The sequence below is a fragment of the Taeniopygia guttata genome, chromosome 1A, assembly GCF_048771995.1.
Source record: "Taeniopygia guttata chromosome 1A, bTaeGut7.mat, whole genome shotgun sequence".
NCBI lineage: Eukaryota > Metazoa > Chordata > Aves > Passeriformes > Estrildidae > Taeniopygia > Taeniopygia guttata.
Window position 1 is genome coordinate 43,462,472 of NC_133025.1, and position 17,793 is coordinate 43,480,264.

General features: G+C 37.0%; 1 protein-coding gene across 2 annotated transcripts in view; it reads left to right on the top strand.

Annotated features, from left to right (window-relative positions):
- Positions 1–17,793, top strand: part of PLXNC1 (plexin C1) — a 70,671-nt gene that overhangs the window by 10,368 nt on the left and 42,510 nt on the right. For both annotated transcript variants that reach the window (XM_072923215.1, XM_030261398.4), the window contains exons 2-9: positions 758–880; positions 2,177–2,311; positions 4,346–4,446; positions 9,581–9,695; positions 10,695–10,839; positions 14,105–14,174; positions 15,557–15,632; positions 15,741–15,794. In XM_072923215.1, the coding sequence (XP_072779316.1) occupies positions 758–880; positions 2,177–2,311; positions 4,346–4,446; positions 9,581–9,695; positions 10,695–10,839; positions 14,105–14,174; positions 15,557–15,632; positions 15,741–15,794 (819 nt within the window). The remainder of the gene's footprint in view (positions 1–757; positions 881–2,176; positions 2,312–4,345; positions 4,447–9,580; positions 9,696–10,694; positions 10,840–14,104; positions 14,175–15,556; positions 15,633–15,740; positions 15,795–17,793) is intronic.

A 17,793-nucleotide genomic window follows, 5' to 3' on the forward strand; every position in this document is an offset into this window, starting at 1 on the left:
AACAGTCGATCATCTACAATCAGAGTTTTTTTGTTTGTTTCTTCATTCCACAAGATACAGGGATTTCCTGCATTATTTTTTTTTCATGAGCTGCTTGCATGTGTTTGCCACTTAATTTCCTCCAGGTGGGATGGAGAATTGAGGGTAACGTTGATTTTAAAGCTCACATAACTACATTTATGTTCTCTGTGACATGAACTTTATATTGCTTTATCTCATTTTTCTGTTTATGTAATACACAGGTCTCTACTTCCTCTAGTGTCATGGAAGATGAAGGTTTGCATTTTTACACACAGACACTGTTTGTTTGAAGTGTCTCCTTTCTCCAGAATATTTGCATGCATTTGAAAGTGGTTGTTGAGTGTATCTAGTCTTCAGGTGATGGCAGAGCATGTCTTCATTGAGAAGAACTGGAAATTCAGAATAAACCCACCCAGTACTTATGTCCCAAAATAGAGAAATGTGATTGCAAAGAAACTTACTGCTGCTACACTGAGTTTGTATCCCACTGAAGTCAGTTATTTAACTGCAGCAGATATTTATTACAGACACGGCCAGTTGTCACATATGAAAAACTAGTTTCATATGTAGTTTCAATAATGTATTGCTCTGAAACTCTGTCAGGATTGGAATGTTACTCAAAGTGTTGTCTAAAGTTGGTTCTCTGAGAATCCTTCCAAGGGTTCTTCTTTTCCTCAAAGTTTTGGAGTATAGGTGAATGATTTTTTAATATGTTTTTCTTATATCTGATTCTCAGGAGGCACCATCAATCAAGAAATTACCTACCTTGATTCACTCTGGATTAGTAGCTGTTTATGGCACAGTTGTTTTGAATCATATAGTTCTCTTTTTGGGAACAGATGATGGACAGTTACTGAAGGTAAGCTGAGTGTGGCAGTTCTTCCCTTCTCCACCAGCTGCTGTTGCATTCCAGTGGGTAAATATTTCCTGGTTTATTCAGTATATTGTAAACAAATATGATCCCCTGAATCTCTTTATTTTGTTTGTGAAATAACTGCTGTATGGTCATTTGGAGAGCAAGATAACTTTCAAAAGCAGTTATGTACCCTGATAAAATTAAAGTAAACATTTCATTAAAACCCTAATGCCCACAGTATTAATTCACAGACAGTGGAGTGCCTTGTTTCCTCCTTGCTTTGATTTTTCCAGTAGAAATATTGTTAGATTTTGGAAGAGTGTGTGTGTTTGTTTGCCTGTGTGATGTGAAAAGCTGTCCATTAGAGAGAAGAGTCAAGATTCATTTTGCCTTACCTTCTGAATAGTTGACCTATGCTAACTTAAATCCATTGCTTGAAAGTGAAAGTCGTCTTATCTCATTATCAAACATTTCAACCATCGAGTCAAATGTCTTTTATGCTTTAATTTTTTCTGGGTTTTGTGAAAATGTGCATTACCTGCCTACACTGCAAAGGATGACTTTCATTCTTTGTCTTTATTAAGCAGACATTTGTAGAGGAATATTGTAGAGACATGGAAAAGCTTTGTCCATTTGATTTCATTTTTCTTTTGATAATGAAAAATGAAATTGAAGTCTTCTATGTCTCCTTAACACAGTGGAGACAGTGAACATATTTCCCTTGTTTAGTCATGAAAAACCAACGCTGGTGTGCTTATTGACTTGCAAAATGAAGTTTCTGGGGTCTCTGGTTCCTTTGAATTCTATGCAAAGGGTGGTGGAAAATAGTAAAGTTGGGCAAGGTAAGAAAAAGAGATATAATCACAGGTGTATACTTAGAGAAGCCACAGAGAAATTTGTGTAAATTCCTTTCTACTTTATGGGTGTCTGAATGTTAGTTTGTTTTCTGAAGGCTAATACTTCTCCATTGATAGGAGTAAAAGGTTTGGGACATAGACATTTCTTCCACATTCAATTTCCAAATCAGTCAGTAACAGGCTTGGTGGAAGGCATGTTTCATATGCTAAACCAGTGCCAAATTCAATGCTAAATGTGTCTAGCATGGATTTTGTTGAAATTCTGTTCTTATGGTCTTTTCCTTCATCCTTCTCCAGTGTGAGAACCAGTGCAGTAAGTGAATTGAATCATGGCACAATAATTCATCTCAGAATCTTTGATGTAACTGAAATTAGGCTTTTGTTTAAGATGTTGACTGATCAATAAAAGATTATGGGAATAATTCAATTACACATGTTTTAGGCTATTCTTAATGAGGATATGAAATCTAATTGCCCAGAGGTTTTATATGAAATTGAGGAAGAAACTTCCATTTTCCCCAAACTACGACTTGATCCAGTGAATAATAACTACATCTATCTGTCCTCTGCCAATAAGGTAAGTACAACATTTAATAAAATAATAAATTCATATAAACTACTGCTTTAAGGATTTCTTCTGCTTTTAAGTGAAGCATCGGTTTGTGTCAGAGTTAGACTTTTAATATACAAACTGCAGTTACCACCTTTCCATCTAATATCTGCTTATGTTATCTAAGTTTAGACTGCACTCCTGCAGAGCTTGGAAGAGCTTCTGCTATCATGGTGTTGCCCAGTGTTGCTATGATCCAGCAATACCCTTAATTCCATAGTTGTTTATGCCATTCTGCCAAGGGAGTGTTTGTTTCTGTTTTTCCTGGAGGCAGGAGAATGCAGATCATGCAGTGCCAAGCTTAGAGATAGCAAAAAAAAACCTTGTACACTCTTTGGAGACAAAGCAGTCCCAATGTTGGTAGGTCAGGGTTTGCCAGTCAGTTAAGGATTTTCTAAAGCGGAGAAATCTCTTAATTTGAGAGATGGCTTTGAAGCCTTAGCTCTAATGAAATCAGTGATAATGCTGTAATCAGTGATAAAATTCCCATTGTCTTCAGTTAGGCATAGACTTCAGAAGAACAAAACAAAAGAACAATGAGAAGTGAGCAATGCGTGTGCATGGTGAGGCCAAGGAGTTCAGCAGTGGCTGAGAGCTGCTGCACGTGAGCAAATATGTTGGAGCTGCACATCAAGCAGTGAACTCCCAGGAGCCAGTACAGTTGTTGCAGCACATCCTGCAGCAGGGCTACTGAGCAGTAATCAGAAAATCCCTTTGTCTTGCCAGCAGTGGGAAAGATGGCATTGAAAGCTTAAGGGCTTGCTGTCCATCTTAGCTGAACAGGATTTCACCCAGCACTTAATTACCATCACTTAAAATAAAATCACTTTTCTGGCAGTCAACATAGTGTTTTAGCCTGCTGTTATAGAGCAGGGGTAAGTTAGTAGGAGAACCCCTGACTGATATAAAACATCTGTCACAAATATAGAAGGAATCGAAGTCTCAGTCAAAAGTATACACAGATATTCAAAGACTTGAATTTTCTTTAGCTTTGATAAAAGACCAAGTAGTTATAGAGGAACAACAGCTTTTAGGAATAAATGCACTTCTCTAATCATCTCTTGGAGCTGAAGTAAGACTTCTACATTGTCTTCTTTAACTTGATAGTAATCTAGGATTATGACTGGTTTCTGAATTAATTATCTCACATGCTTTCAGATAAATTGAATTTTACAATATATGGATTGGAAAAGCAGTAAATTAATTTTGCAGGAAGCAGTGTATCCTTGTTTCTGTTGACAAAATATAGGAACTTCTTATTCTTGCAAATTTGTAAAATATGGTTTGAATTAGTTTTTCTTACTAAGATCATTAATTCACATTGTTATTAATCACATTATTTGTATCTGTATTCAGTATTTGTAATCAGCTTTCTCTTTTTCTTTTTCCTTTCCTTTTCTGAAAATGGCTGGCTAGGATATTCAAGCTGAATGTACAAGTATAGATACATACAATATAGCCACAATTATCTACATTTATTTACTGAAATGGCATTTTCATGCATGCTAAGCAGTTGCATGCGTTTGTTCTAGTGTGCACATGCAGACCTGACATGGTAATGCAAACACAGATGCATTTTGTTATGCGCATGCATTTTTGGATGCACCTTCATCAATCATTTAAATATCTCCATTCTGAGGAGAGGAAAATGGTGTTCTGCTAAGCAGAGCATTATTTGTAAAATGTACCTCCTTTCTATTATTATCTATATTTCACTATGCTGATCAGTCTTTCTTGCATTAATCTGCCCGTGCTGGCCTTTGAGTAGTAGAACCAAATTGTTATTGTCAGAGGTGTTTCATTATCTGATGGCAAAATACAGTGTGTGCAAAATAGGCTGCATATTTCTATCCAAAGGTCTTCTGGCAGAGGGGAATCCATAAGGAGACTTCCCCAGAGGGATTGTGCTTGGATGCTGTCAGATTTTTTATGGTAACCTTCAAGTTCCCTGTTTATGGAGGCTGTATTAATTCAATGTCTCATTGCATTCTTTGGTTTCAGGTGAGAAGAATACCAGTTGCAAATTGCGGTAGATTTGCTTCTGAGCAAGAATGCTTATCTGCAAAGGACCCCTACTGTGGGTGGTGTTCTTTCAATCAAAGGTATCTTTTAGTATTTTAGACTGTCATATAAAAGCAGAGCATTATTAGTCAGTGTACATTTTGACTGGCTTGAGGCTATTCAACATCAAAATTGTATCTACTGATTTTTTGTGGAATCACTCATAGCCATAAATGTGAGACTGTCTTGTCATGTGAAAGGCAACTTTTGAAAGCCTTTGTAACCCTCAGATTTTTGAGATCTACCCATAAAATATATGTTGGCCTAAGAATAAGACATAATTTTGCTTTTAGAAAAGATACTTTTGTTTTCCAGATTGAGAAATAAAATTGTGTACTTGTGCTTGAAACATCTTAATAGCTGGGAGCATCTTGTATATGAGAACAAGAAAAGAGCGCTTAGTTGTCTTCCATATTGATAGTTCATTTTCTTTGAACTACTGACTTTGGTTTAGGCCAAAGGAGAATTTCTTTCTAAATACTTCATTCCCATATTTCAATCATTAATTTCAACACTAACTTTAAAGCAGGTTGGAAATCTATTTTACATCTGGGGCCTGGACTGGAGAAATTCCTGGGTCGTCTAGGCCTAGTCTTAGCAATTGCAAGCAACCGCATCATGTAAAACTAAAAACTTGCAAAGGACTATCCTATATTTAAATAGGCTTTTTGTTCTTCCTGTCCTGGTTGTGCAGCTTCCTGGCAGTCTCATTTTTTGCTGCTATAAGTATGTCTGCTCATTTTTGTCATGTGTATGTTTATGGACAGGTTATAGTTGTTTGTTCTGGTGTTCACATCATCTTTGCCTAAATAAGTTCCTCCCCCATTCCCTCACACTCACCTCTTCAGTGTTTTTGTGAAAGCACTCTCTCTTTTTTCATTTTGGTGTGCTGAAACATTGAACTTCACTAATGTCCTCTCACTTGAAACACTCCTTTCTTACCTCCACTCCAGTAATCCTTCCATGAAATTCATGCATCTTTTTAAGATAAGGATGGCCAGGACTCTCAAAGTGTTCCAGAAGAGATTTCAGCTGTGCCTTGCTTAATGTTGTTTAATTAGTCTGGCCAGGAAGCACCTTAGTGTGTTCTGGGATCACAAACGTCTTTTTCATGACAGCATCACATTGATGGGCCACAATCATCCATGATCAAATAATGCCCCCAGGTCCTTCTCTTTCTTTGTTGTCTTTCCAACTGATGAGTTTCCAGTCTATAACACATATGGGTTGTGAGAATTTTATTGCTGTAGGTACATATTCTTGTACTTTATGCTTTGAAATGTCATTCCATTTCAAGGTTATCCAAGTTTTCCTGTGTGATATTCTTATCTTCCTTTGCATGTTAAGGTTCCCAACTCTGTATCATCAGCAGATGTCAACTGTGTAAACCTTCTTTTATGCCAATTTGCCAGTGATTACACTCTTAAACTAAAGTGCCTATAAGATGAATTTTTGAGGAATTCCACTAGTAGCCTCTTCTAGAAGGTTAATACTACTCATTTTGATTTGTTACCCATTTGGTGTTAGTGTGATTTTGCTGAAGCTCTGCTGCTTTGTGTTTACAAAGGTAGTTATTGGAAGAGAGCAGGTATTTATTCTGTAATGTGTTTTCTTCAAACTCTCTTTTGCTCCCTTGATAGAAGGTGTATAAGTTACAGTGCTAAGCTTTTCAGGCTTTTAATTGCCTTATAAAGAGGTTGTGAATAACTCTTATTACTCAGTAAATCCCCTGCTTATGAGGGGAATCACAAAAAGTTTCCATTTGGCTGAATAAGAAATAATTTACTCTTTTGGAGAAAAAATGAATTACTATAATACGCGTCCTATTCAACACCCACATAATTTTTACTGTTAAATACTTAATGTCATTAAATATTTGGCTTTGTGAAGAGGCACCCCTGAATGAAACTTTAGGAAAAGAGGAATAAATTTTTAGCCAATATTTTAGTCAAAGTCCAGATGTATCTACTAAAGCAATATATTCCATAATAATTTTGAGATCAATGATGTTTTCTACTTTTACAGGGAAATAAATTTCATGTGAAATAAAATGCACACTCCAGGTTTTACATAAAATTTACTAGCAATGCTCATTCTTCATTTTAAGGACAGTGTGAATTAAAATCCAGTCCTTTAATGAAAAAATGTGTGCATCTCATTCCAAGAGAAAACAAAATTAAACAGAATGTGTCTACTGTTCCTATTTCTACTCTTTCTTCCATAGGGACATATATTAATTCTCCTTTTCACTTGCTATCATTCAAACCAGTCACAGCATTGTGTGATTTCTCCTAATGTTTCTAGATTGTTTTAAAGATTAATCGGGTTTACCTGAATTATGCTGAAATACAATTCAAATACAAGATATTGATGTTTTACATGCATGTTTTCCATATGGAAACAACACAATGTATTATCTAACATGACCAGAGTTACTTTTGCATGTAGTCAATGTGTGGGGCATCAGTGGACTTCATTCAGTGGTTGGTACATTGGAGAAAGAAGGAAGCCTCTACTTTCTCTGAAACCGTGTTCTCATTCCATGAGGAAATCAGTATGCTTTAGCAGGACAGAGAAGGCAAGTATGTTAGGATCTGTAGTTAACAAAGATTAGTGAAGCAGAGACTTAAGTAAATACAAATGAATCAGTATGCGTAAGTGTTGTGTTGTTATAGCGAAATAAGAGGAACTCAGTTCCAATCATGTAGAGAAATCTTCAGTACTATAAAGAACTCGTTTGCTGTAGAATATTAAAAAAAAACCCCTTGACTCTGCTTTTCTCTATACACGTGTCTATGCATGTCTGAAATCTGATCCAAGCGTTTCATACCTTATACCTTCATACTTGTATAAGGTCCAGTTCACCTTTCTGAGAAAGCCAAACTTAGTTGTCTGAGTATGTGTGTTAATTTTCAGAATGCTATGGTTCACAAATAATATTCATCTGTTATATTAATTCAAAGTACTTGGAATCAATATCAATTTTTTTTAAAAATAGGGGTATTACAGAATAATTTCATCTTTAGGTGAGTGTAATTATTTTGCTCTTAGCCTTTGCAGGGGAATTTTGAGAATTTATGCTGAGGTGCATCAGATGTGACTGATTCCTATGAAAATGACTGCTCTCCACAGCACACTGTTAGAGTGTTAAAGGTCAGCTTTGAGAGCAACAAAGGATGCATTTTTCCCTCACATAAAGACAAGCATGACCTTGGGTCCTGGGTGGCATTACTGGTTTTGCTATTAAACTCAGTTTCTTCATTGCAAATGCAGAAAACAGGTTCACTGCTTGTGTTCCTCAGGCAGTCTTAAGAAAGCAAGTAGCTTCTTCCTGGGACAGTTGCAAATATTCAGCTTAATAAACAGTTTTCTTTTTTAATATTTCAATATTAACATCACTGAAATGCATACACTTACTTAGTGCCAAATATTGCAAGTGTGTTACCTTGCATCTTTACCATTATAATCCTTACCCTCTTGGAAACTGTAGAATGTCTTTCTTTTGTCTTTACTCATTGCCAGTGTGAACTGCCTGCCTGCATGTATCTGGGAATGTTTATGCACATCTGTTGATGACAGATCCGTCTACTGTGGATGTAAACTGTGGTGCTAATGAACCTTTGTGATCTCAGTAGGGTGAAGAGAGATATAAATGAGATTGAAATTCGCCCTAGCTCAGACAGTTTGAAACACGTCAGGCACATATAGTCCCCGTTTATTACAGTATCATGGTACTGTAATATATTCAGATGCAAAACCCCACCAGGTTCTTGTCCAGAAGGAACTTAACTTTCCTGAGTTAGACCACAAAGGAAGTGACCTTGTCCTTAACTACATTCCAGTTGCCAACATCTTGATCTGCAGAGAGGATGACTTTATGGTTCTAAGATTTGTAGGGTTATTTTGGGCATTTTGGAATGCGGTGGGTAATTTTGTTGAATATGTTGTTCATTTTGGAGGGAAAATACATTGTTTGTGAAACATGTTTTTACAGTGAGCTCCTAATGAAAAAGGCCCATACTTTGCAACTGTGAACTCATATCCAGTTTGTAGCAAATGAATGGTTCATGCCAGGCAGATGTCACTGTTCATAGGATTGAAACATATGCTTCTACATTTGGTAGAAAAGTAGAATTAAAATTACTAAATGTTAAATTTATTTATAAATATTCAATCTTAGTATTAAAATAGTGAGATATATTCAGTTAGCACTTACTTGTCTTTAATTGCTAACTGTCTGAAATTACTTGGAGTTAATCTATGAATTGTTCATTAACTGTTGACAGCAGACAGCATTTTAAGGATTCACCTTTCAAACTCATTGGTTGTCCATCTAATTTGTATGCCTATGTTGTCTTTTTCTTAGAACATGTTTTTAATATGTGTAATCTTTGTAGTTCTTATGTATCCCAGTGTTTTCTCATTCTTCCTTAATTTTTTGTTGCACAGTGTATTTCCTACAATTTGGCATCTCTAACATTTGTATTTACTTTGATCTATCCTAATTCTGAAATGAATTTTGTGCTTGAAGACAAAGAAATCTATTTTGGACCTTTTCAAATCTGATGTTTTTATCCAAGTGCACTGACAAAAAAGGGAAGGATTACAATTCATATCAGTAGGTGACAAAGGAGATTAGGGCTATACACATTCATATTATTGCTTTACATTTGAGCTTCACTCCCATCCCTTCTTATACCCTGTGGAGAGAACAAGCAGTTTCCACAGTGTGGTTCATTTCATTTTGGTATGAATGTCTAAAACAGGGTAGATGCATTGTACCGTAAAGAACATATTTCTCCCCAGAGAGAGTGGAGGGGGACTGGGGGGCAGCGAGGAGATGAAATCTAGAGCTGTACAATGAAACAGTCAGGTTGGTGATGATGAATTCCAGGCTACCAATTCCACTGTTATTGGCCAAGCATCTCATATTTGCTTGAGTCCCATGGACTTAATGAAAACTCTTGAGCATATATCAATGCATTGTAATTAATTTTGATAAGCAGAAGATTTTACTGATTGTTTTCCTGAAGCTTTTTTAGTTATAATCATGTTTCTGTAAAAAAAATCAGTAGTGTTCCTGTAAAAAATCAGTAACTTTAAATACTTTGAAGTACAGTGTCTGAAGTCAAAGGCAGGATAAGGAGGCTAGTATAATTTTATGTATACTTTTAGGTGCACATTAAAAGAAAATTGTACACATTCAAACAGCATAAATGGTTGGTATAACATTTCACATGCACCTGATAAAGATCTGAAAATCCTGCTAAGTTTCCCTGCCAAATATCAGGTATGTACACCTAGTTTTATGTGCGTTTGTTTATTGTGACTTAAAATATGTAATTTTGTTGCTTATTGCAGCTTGTCTTCTTTTGTCACCATGTTCCATACATTAGTTCTTAGTACCCCAACAATTGGAAAATATCTTGGAAATCTCAGTAAGCTCAATGTGTAAATTAGATAGATGTTCTCCTTCTCTCTTATGAAATGTATCCTGAAGCTACACTTCATGGTGCTGAGACAAAATTTCAAATGTTTACTATGCTAACATTGCTTGGAAATGTTTCCAATTGTATCACTGTATCAGCTATTTTAATATATCCAGTAACTGTATATCAAGTGCAGTATGGAAGTTCTGAGCTCTGTAACAAGTTAGAAAACATTCACTGGGACACATATGCTAACACAAATTCTTAAGTGCTGGATATTAGTCTCTACTCTGTATCTGTTCACGCATACGCAGCCTTGAATATTTGATTATCAACTATTGTGACTGGCCACTTAATCTGCACGCTATTGTTTCTGATTTCCTGATTGAATACACTAATGTAATCATATTTGTAAAGCACTCGCAGCCAGAAACAAAGGATAATTCATTACAATATAAGTTCTGTTTCATAATTAAGTGCTCTTTGGTTATGGATAAAAACGATCTCTCTCTGTGAAGATTCTTACTTAAATATTTTTAAAGGAATATAACAGCATATAACACAGTAAAAGTCTAGTTTTTAACTCCAAAATTATTTAAGATTGCTTGCTAACATACCATACAGATCCATTTAATTTCTGGAAGTAAGCAGTGCTGTTAGTTTCAGAGCTCTTTCTGTATTGCTCCTTCAGCTGGGAGAGTCACTCTCCTTTGAGAGTTTACTTAGTGAATTGTCTGCTTTCACCACAAAAATTTGTGTTTTGCGCATTTCATAGTTTGTCATTTTCTGTAAAGACAAATGGAATGACTTAGCAAGTATAACAAAACCCCCATTGTATTCTTGTTTTTATTGTTTTATAGGTTGTTGTGACTGCAAATGTAAGCAAAACCCTTACTTTCTGTATGATAAAAATTGTAACAACTGTTGAAATATTTTATGAAAATGTAGTGCTGAAAAATTCATCCTGTTTCTGCAATCTAACCACTCCGATGATAACTGATAATGGTATGTTTTACTATTAAATATATTTAATGCTTATTCACTGTTCTGTAATACTGGGGAGTACTGTATAAATACAGGTCTAATGGGTATGAAAGTATGTAATGCTTTTTATTAAATGTCACTGAAGAAAAATAATTCCTATTTTGTTGAATGATGTGAGTATACTCACAGTGTTCTTGGTGATTAAAGTTTTGTTAATATAGAATCTTTTGTAGAAGTAATAACACACATTATCCGGTGACTGGAAGCAGCTTCTTCAGTTGACCCTGTGGCAGTGCAGTGCCTTAGCATTAGAATTGTTTACATGGTATCATTAATAACTGTCTAAGGAAATGTAAGATAACTGCAATGACAATCAAGCTGGCTGGAGCAATGGAAACAGTTTGGTCTAGTGCTTTGCCTTGACAAATTAACCCATCATAACTCTTCTCTAATCTGCAAACAGAATTTGTTTTTGCAAGAAACTGTATTAACATAAATAAGAGCAGAATCTGATTATGAACGTCTGTACAATAAATAATCTTAACAGTTAATTAACTGTTGCAACCTTAGACACTGTGAGAAAGTGATTGTGCAATGTAGAAGATTAGCAGGAAAATAGATGGTTCAGGGCCAGTTTGGTGGGTACATCCTTTTGACTTGATTTTGTTCATCCTTCTGAATTATTGGTTGAATCATTTTGCAGTAATTCGGACACTACTTTGTTCACCAGTAGTTCTCAGAGTTAGATACCTGAGTGGTTTGGATGTGTGATGCTTGTGATCGGCTTTGTGTATCTAATGGGTAGCTACAAGTTTTAGAATGAGATGGTAAATTACTGAATGTCTAGACTTTTGAGCTGTTCTTTAGGCTTTGGTCTCAAGGATCAGCTCAGAATCCTTCACAGTGGAGTCTAATTTGATAGTAGGGCATTTCTTCAAGAGTCTGTATAGAAGCACAAAGCTTTTTTGACAGGGATTTGCCTTATAACTTCTTAAAGTTGCTTATGTTAGAATGCAAGAGTTTTAATCTAAACTAAGAAACAGATAGCAAACACAAGGATTACCACATGTTTTTAAGTGACTTGAAGAGGAAACAGAAAACAGACAAATGCCTTGCCTCTATTTCTTCCTCAGTAATATAACCCAATAGACATGGAATCCTGTGCATGAATCTGATTCTCTTATAAAAACCTTGGTACAGGAAGAGGAAAGAAATTTACCAGGTATTTTCAAGGACCTGAAGAAGGTTCTTTGGAATATTTGGATCTGAGGAGGCTGTATGGGAAAAACTCCTCTAGCATCGCAGAAGTGTTGTGTCAAGTTCCTGTCCAGCTTTGGGAATTGAGAAGGAAAGGCTTTCACTAGAAAGTGACAGTTGGAGCGATATCCATGAGTACTTTGATCTATTAAACTGTCTTTAGTAAACACTATTAGTGGATTTTTAAGAGGGAAATGTTCTTTATTGACCCAGTCCCAAAAGCTTGTTGTCTTGTAATTATGGAGTATATACTTTGGTTCTCTGTCTTCACACTAAAGCTTTCTCTTAATTCCATTAGCAGGTTTTCAGAGAACAGGTGTTATGGAAGCCAGCTCACCTTGCCTATGCTTTGTGCCAAAAATGAGCCCTTTGTCAGTATTAACCAGAAGGCTGTGAGGTTAGCTTGTGCCTGCCAGTATTTACTGCTACTCACATGCTCCTGTGAGCTAAGCTCTCTTAGTGGATAATTGAAGTGTGAAGTAACATTGTCTATTTGTGCTATCTCCTGTAAAATTGCCTCAGTTTCACAAGAGGATGCATTTGCAAAACTCCTTTAGGTATCATTTCCAGGAAAAAACATTTTGAAAATATCTGCTCCTCAGTGCAGTCTGATGCATTTTAAAAGGTCAACCCAGACCATACAGAAAATAATGGGTTCCATTAATTTCAACACAGACAGAATCAGGAAAGCATATTTGACAGTGTTGTTTTTAAAGTATTTATACAAGCTTAAAAGTAAATACAAGCTCTGCCAGTAGAAGATAAATTCCTTACTTTTACTTACTACTTCTAGTAAAATACTAGGATTATTTTACACTTTCTGTAGCTCACGGCCTGAGACCTTTCTCATATATTGATTTAGGCAATTGTGTGTCAGCACGTCAGATTTCTGCTGATAACTAGATTTTTGGTGATGCAAACAGGTGTTTGATGAAGGATTTCAGAATGTCTGTACTCATCCACATCTTTAAGCATAAAAATGCTGTTAAAATCAGATTCTGCCATCCATTTAGTAAGGTGTTTGAACATATGAATGGTCCCAAGGGCTGTTTCTAACAAGCAGTTCAGATGACCTTTGCAGTGAGCACCCAAGTGCCATGCTACCATGTGGAGGTAGGAGATAGCTACATTAGCGATGTAGATGTAGCCAAAGCTGCCTTTCATCTGAACAAGCCAGCCTGTAACAAAGACAAAGGTTCTTCTACTTTTGCAAGATAGATATACTTAAAATCTGTGAAACTTTTCTGGATTAAAAAGCTAGCTACTTTCTAGCATAGAGAAGTCAGAAAAGTCTGCAACATGGGTTTCATTTGATCTCAGGCAGCCCTTCATTTTACAGACTACACATCTGCAGGCACACAGATGAAAGAGACCATGGCTTAAGTGGTATATATCTAATTCTACTGTTCAATGTGGTATTCTGCTCATAAGGGAAGATACTCTTTCATACCACAGCTGCCAGTGAATTGTTGGTATAGTAATTGCTAGCTGAAATAATGGCAAATTGACTCATGCAATCATAAAAGATTTAAATAGGATGAAAATTGCTACTGCATAGATTACAAAAGGAGACTCTGAAACCAAGTCTGTGAGACAGAAAGAAAGTGAAGTATGGTATGGTGAGGTCTCTTGCATTAGAGCAGTCTATTGTGTTAGACTACTTGAATTCAGGGTCTGGTTATACCACGGTATATATCACTCTGTGCTTTTTCAGAGGTGATTTTATATCCCTGCTTCACAGTAGCATTTCCTTATCTATATCCTAACAATAACATTACTTTTATTTATCATCCAATGGTGGTACCAAGCTCACTTGATATGTGTGTATAAAGTGTTGGCATAACTCAGCTGAAGAGTTCTGTGGAAGGACAAAATCTGGTTATTTTTATCAGTCAAAAGTGTGAGTGAATGTATGAGAGAAGGTGCATACCAAGTATAGAACAGCTACTTTGAGTTTTCAACTCAAATTATTTTTGAACAGTTATTTCTTGTAATGTCCAGCATATACCTAACATGTGCATTTTTCCAGATTGTCTAGTTCTCGAAGCATCACTGTCCTCAAGCTCTTGGAATATCACACAAACATTTCAGTTGAAAAAGTAAGAGCCTGATTCTTGTTAAAGTTCATTGTGGGGTTGATATGTGTAAAGGGGGGAAAGAGACTAAAGTCATTCATCTTTCTTTTTTTTTCTTTTTTTTTCTTTTTTTTTTTTTTTTGTATTTATCAAGGAACTACATGGCACTAAAGATAGTCAGATGTGTTTTCTTGGCCCACTTCTTCCTCATTCTCTTTTTTTTCCCCCTTAAAAAGCTACTTCTTCTGATGACTCCCTTATTTAATAGGACTGTGGAAACTAACTGTAGGAGAGTCATTACAATGACTGAATTTATGACAAGTGCCTGAAGAGATAATAAAGGATGTCACAATAAGATTAAAATTCTTTTTGTCCTTGCATGAAAGGTGGGCCCCTGGTAGTCAGTGTAAGGCCTAGATTAGAGAAGTCAAGAGATTCTTTAAAATCACTTTGTGAAGCTGTTTTAAATTAGATCCAGATGCTATTTAAATGTGCTCTATATGTAACATGAATATAATTAAACCAGAAAGTAACATGTAATCTGCTAATAGGAATAATGAATACCTGTTCTTCTTTACACATTATTTTTCAGACTCTGTGTTGAGAGCTGGCAGAGGAAGCATTCATGCCCAGTACATGGCCTAACACTTTATGATAGGTGGTTGTTAATATTTAGAAAGATCTGGCTAATATATGCTACAGTGTTGCCATTCAGAATGCTCCTCCCCTATGCAAAAAGGCTAATTCATAAGCACCTGGAATTAAATAAAACTCTTGCTTTTTGGGAAGTGGCATATCACTTCCTTGTCCTTGGAGGAACATGAGGAAAGAGCTGTCTTCCTCTAAATCAGAGCATTTCTCAGCATGTTTGGAGAGGGACTGTGCTGCTCTTGGCTCTCATCCATATTGATAGAAGCATTGCAAAGCAAGATAGTGACAAACTAGTTTCAGAGCAGGCATATTTTTTGGTAGGTGATGGCAATAGCAAACTGGCAATACTTTCTAGTATGATAGACATGGAACAGAGGTTCAGACAAGCTGGGGAAAAAAATCAGTGATGGTTTTCTGCCCTTTTATGGTTAAAAAGTACAATCTGGCCACTCAGTGTGCTGAAGTAAATCACAGTAAAATGTAACCCAGTGTTTCCTCTGCTTCCTGCCTTTTTTGAAATTAATGACTCTCAGCATCTCAATAGAGATTGTATTTCATACTAAATTTCTTCTCAGAATAAGTACAGCAAGAACAATAGGCTTGGAGGGTAAACGGACTTTTACCCATTTCATTACATGTTTGCTTGGTTGTTCCCTTGGGTTTATGCTCTTTTCTGTCACTTGAAATTTGACATTCATGACTGAATCTAGATAGAGTTCCCATGTCTTACAAAAACTCTGTTTCTCTGTTACCAGCTGCTCACGGTGTATACACAAGGGTGAGTGTGCCAGCTGTGAATGGATACGTGTTTCTCCTGTCACCACCTGCCAGGTGAAGTTTGGTGGGGAAAATTGGAATCCCCTGTGATGCCTTTTCCTTGTATTTTTTACATCTGTCTCTTTTTTATCCTAACATGGTGAAATGCTTATTTCTTTCCAGGATGATTGCAGTGCAGCTGCTTCCAAGGGGATCACCACTGTGCAGAAAACAGAGGTTAGTAAGCATTTTAAGATCAGCATTATTAAGGCTCTCTGGGTTGGGGGAGAAATTTATTTAAAATGAGAGGACTTTGCAGGAAAAACAGAGATATGGATGAGGAGGCTGTAAATTACAAAGGAAGGTAATGCAGAATTTGGATTGATACTATTTCTTAGTGCTCTGTTGGTGTCAAAATGTACCAGCAAAAACTTGTGTTTCCAATGCAGGTATTGAGACAGGGCACATTGCAATTGTCATGTGCCTACCTCTCGATGCATTGCTTTAAATGCCAAGTCCCTGTGTGCTGTATTTATTCACTCCACAGGAGCCAACACACTGAGGGCTGGAACAAATAAGATGACCAACAACAACAAAAAAGGAGAGCATTTCAGGCTTAATATCTTACCTAGACTTAAAAGCATGTTTGGGTTCTGCTGTCACAGACAACTCTGGGAAACTAGGCTTCAGAGTCTTAAACCTCTTCCTCATTATATGCAGCCAGATCACAGCTTCTCCTGAAACATAGCTGCCAGGGGAGCAGAAGGAAGGGGAGGATGTGCCACCCAGTTTCTGCATAACAGAGAAGTGGCTAGAGGATGAGTCCAGGAACTGAAATCCATGGGTGTTAGTAAATCTCTAGTTCACACTTTCAGAAAAATCTTCCTTGTTTCCAGGCTGTAGACAAAACTGGAGATGGATCCACACAAACTGGATCACTGAGAAGGAAGAAGTGTCACTAGTGCTGCCAAAGTACCTGCTAAATCTGGTTACTAAATTCTCTACAGAATTCATATAGACTGTATGTGTGCAGGAGTCTAAATGATTTGTCTCATATGCCAGCCCTTTAACCACGAGGTTATCCTTTCATTCTTTATGGAACCAAAATGTTTTTATTTTCTCATAAAACTGGTCTTTTTATCAGTGGTTGCTTATGACATGCAGGTGTTAGAAAGAAATGAGTAGTGGAGAGAAAACTGACTGATGAGTAAGTACATAGAGATTTGCTGCCTACACTTTTTGGTTTCTGCTTTTCTGTGAGTGATGCACAGTTGTTATAAATAGTGACTTATCTCTAAGTGTTTCATTAGAACTACCCAAACTTTTACCTCTCAAGACAAGGGATTACCTTCTAAATTCAGCTGCTCAGCTGATGTTTCTTAAACAAAATCACAAAATGTATCTTGTTTTTCACAGAGACACGTGGGATTGTAATACTTGTGCTTCTGAGCATTAATATTCTGGATTTGATCTGCATTTAAAGCATTATGGCTGTTGAAACAGAGGAAATTCTTCTTTGCTCTGCTTCCAAGTGCATTAATTTGACATTGGTAAATAGTTGGAATTGCCTGGGAGATGGCTTTCTTCCACATGCCTTATCTTGGAAAGACAGTGATGGACAAGGCAGTGAAAGCACCAGAGGCAGTGCAAAGGCAGATGTTTATTTAGAAGTGATTGATCCATTCAGAGAGCTTGAAATTGCATTTGAAATCCTGCTCTCCTTTGACTGCTTGTGCTTTAAGGAGAACATACTGGAGAGTGGAGAAAGAGGATTTGTGTTTTCCCACAACCCCAGCTGAGCATTTTGATTAATATACTTTTTTTCAGTGCCAGCCCCAGCCCTCCTCCTGACTCCAGCTGCTGGTTTCTGTGCATGCACCTTCCCCCTCCCCTGCCAGAGCAGCAGTTGGAGTGGTTGGATTGAGTACCCTTGGCTAGGGAACTGATTTGGCTGGAAATAACCATTATCTTTCTGCAGGTTATTTTTCTTCTGAGCCGGTTCCCCAGTCCAGTTCTTTGGGATCCTATGTTAGCAGTGCAGGAGGGGCTGTGCCAGAGACGGACTCCCCAGGGTGGCAGACACTGCTTAACCTGGGCAGCTGCCACATACCTCTCCGAGACCTGCAGCCGTGCTAACCGTAGCTCTGAGGATGTGGCTACCGCAGTTCACACAGCCTCAGGGAAGTGTTACCCTGTCCAGAGGATGGGGGAGGAGGCTGCAGCTCAGGAATATGGA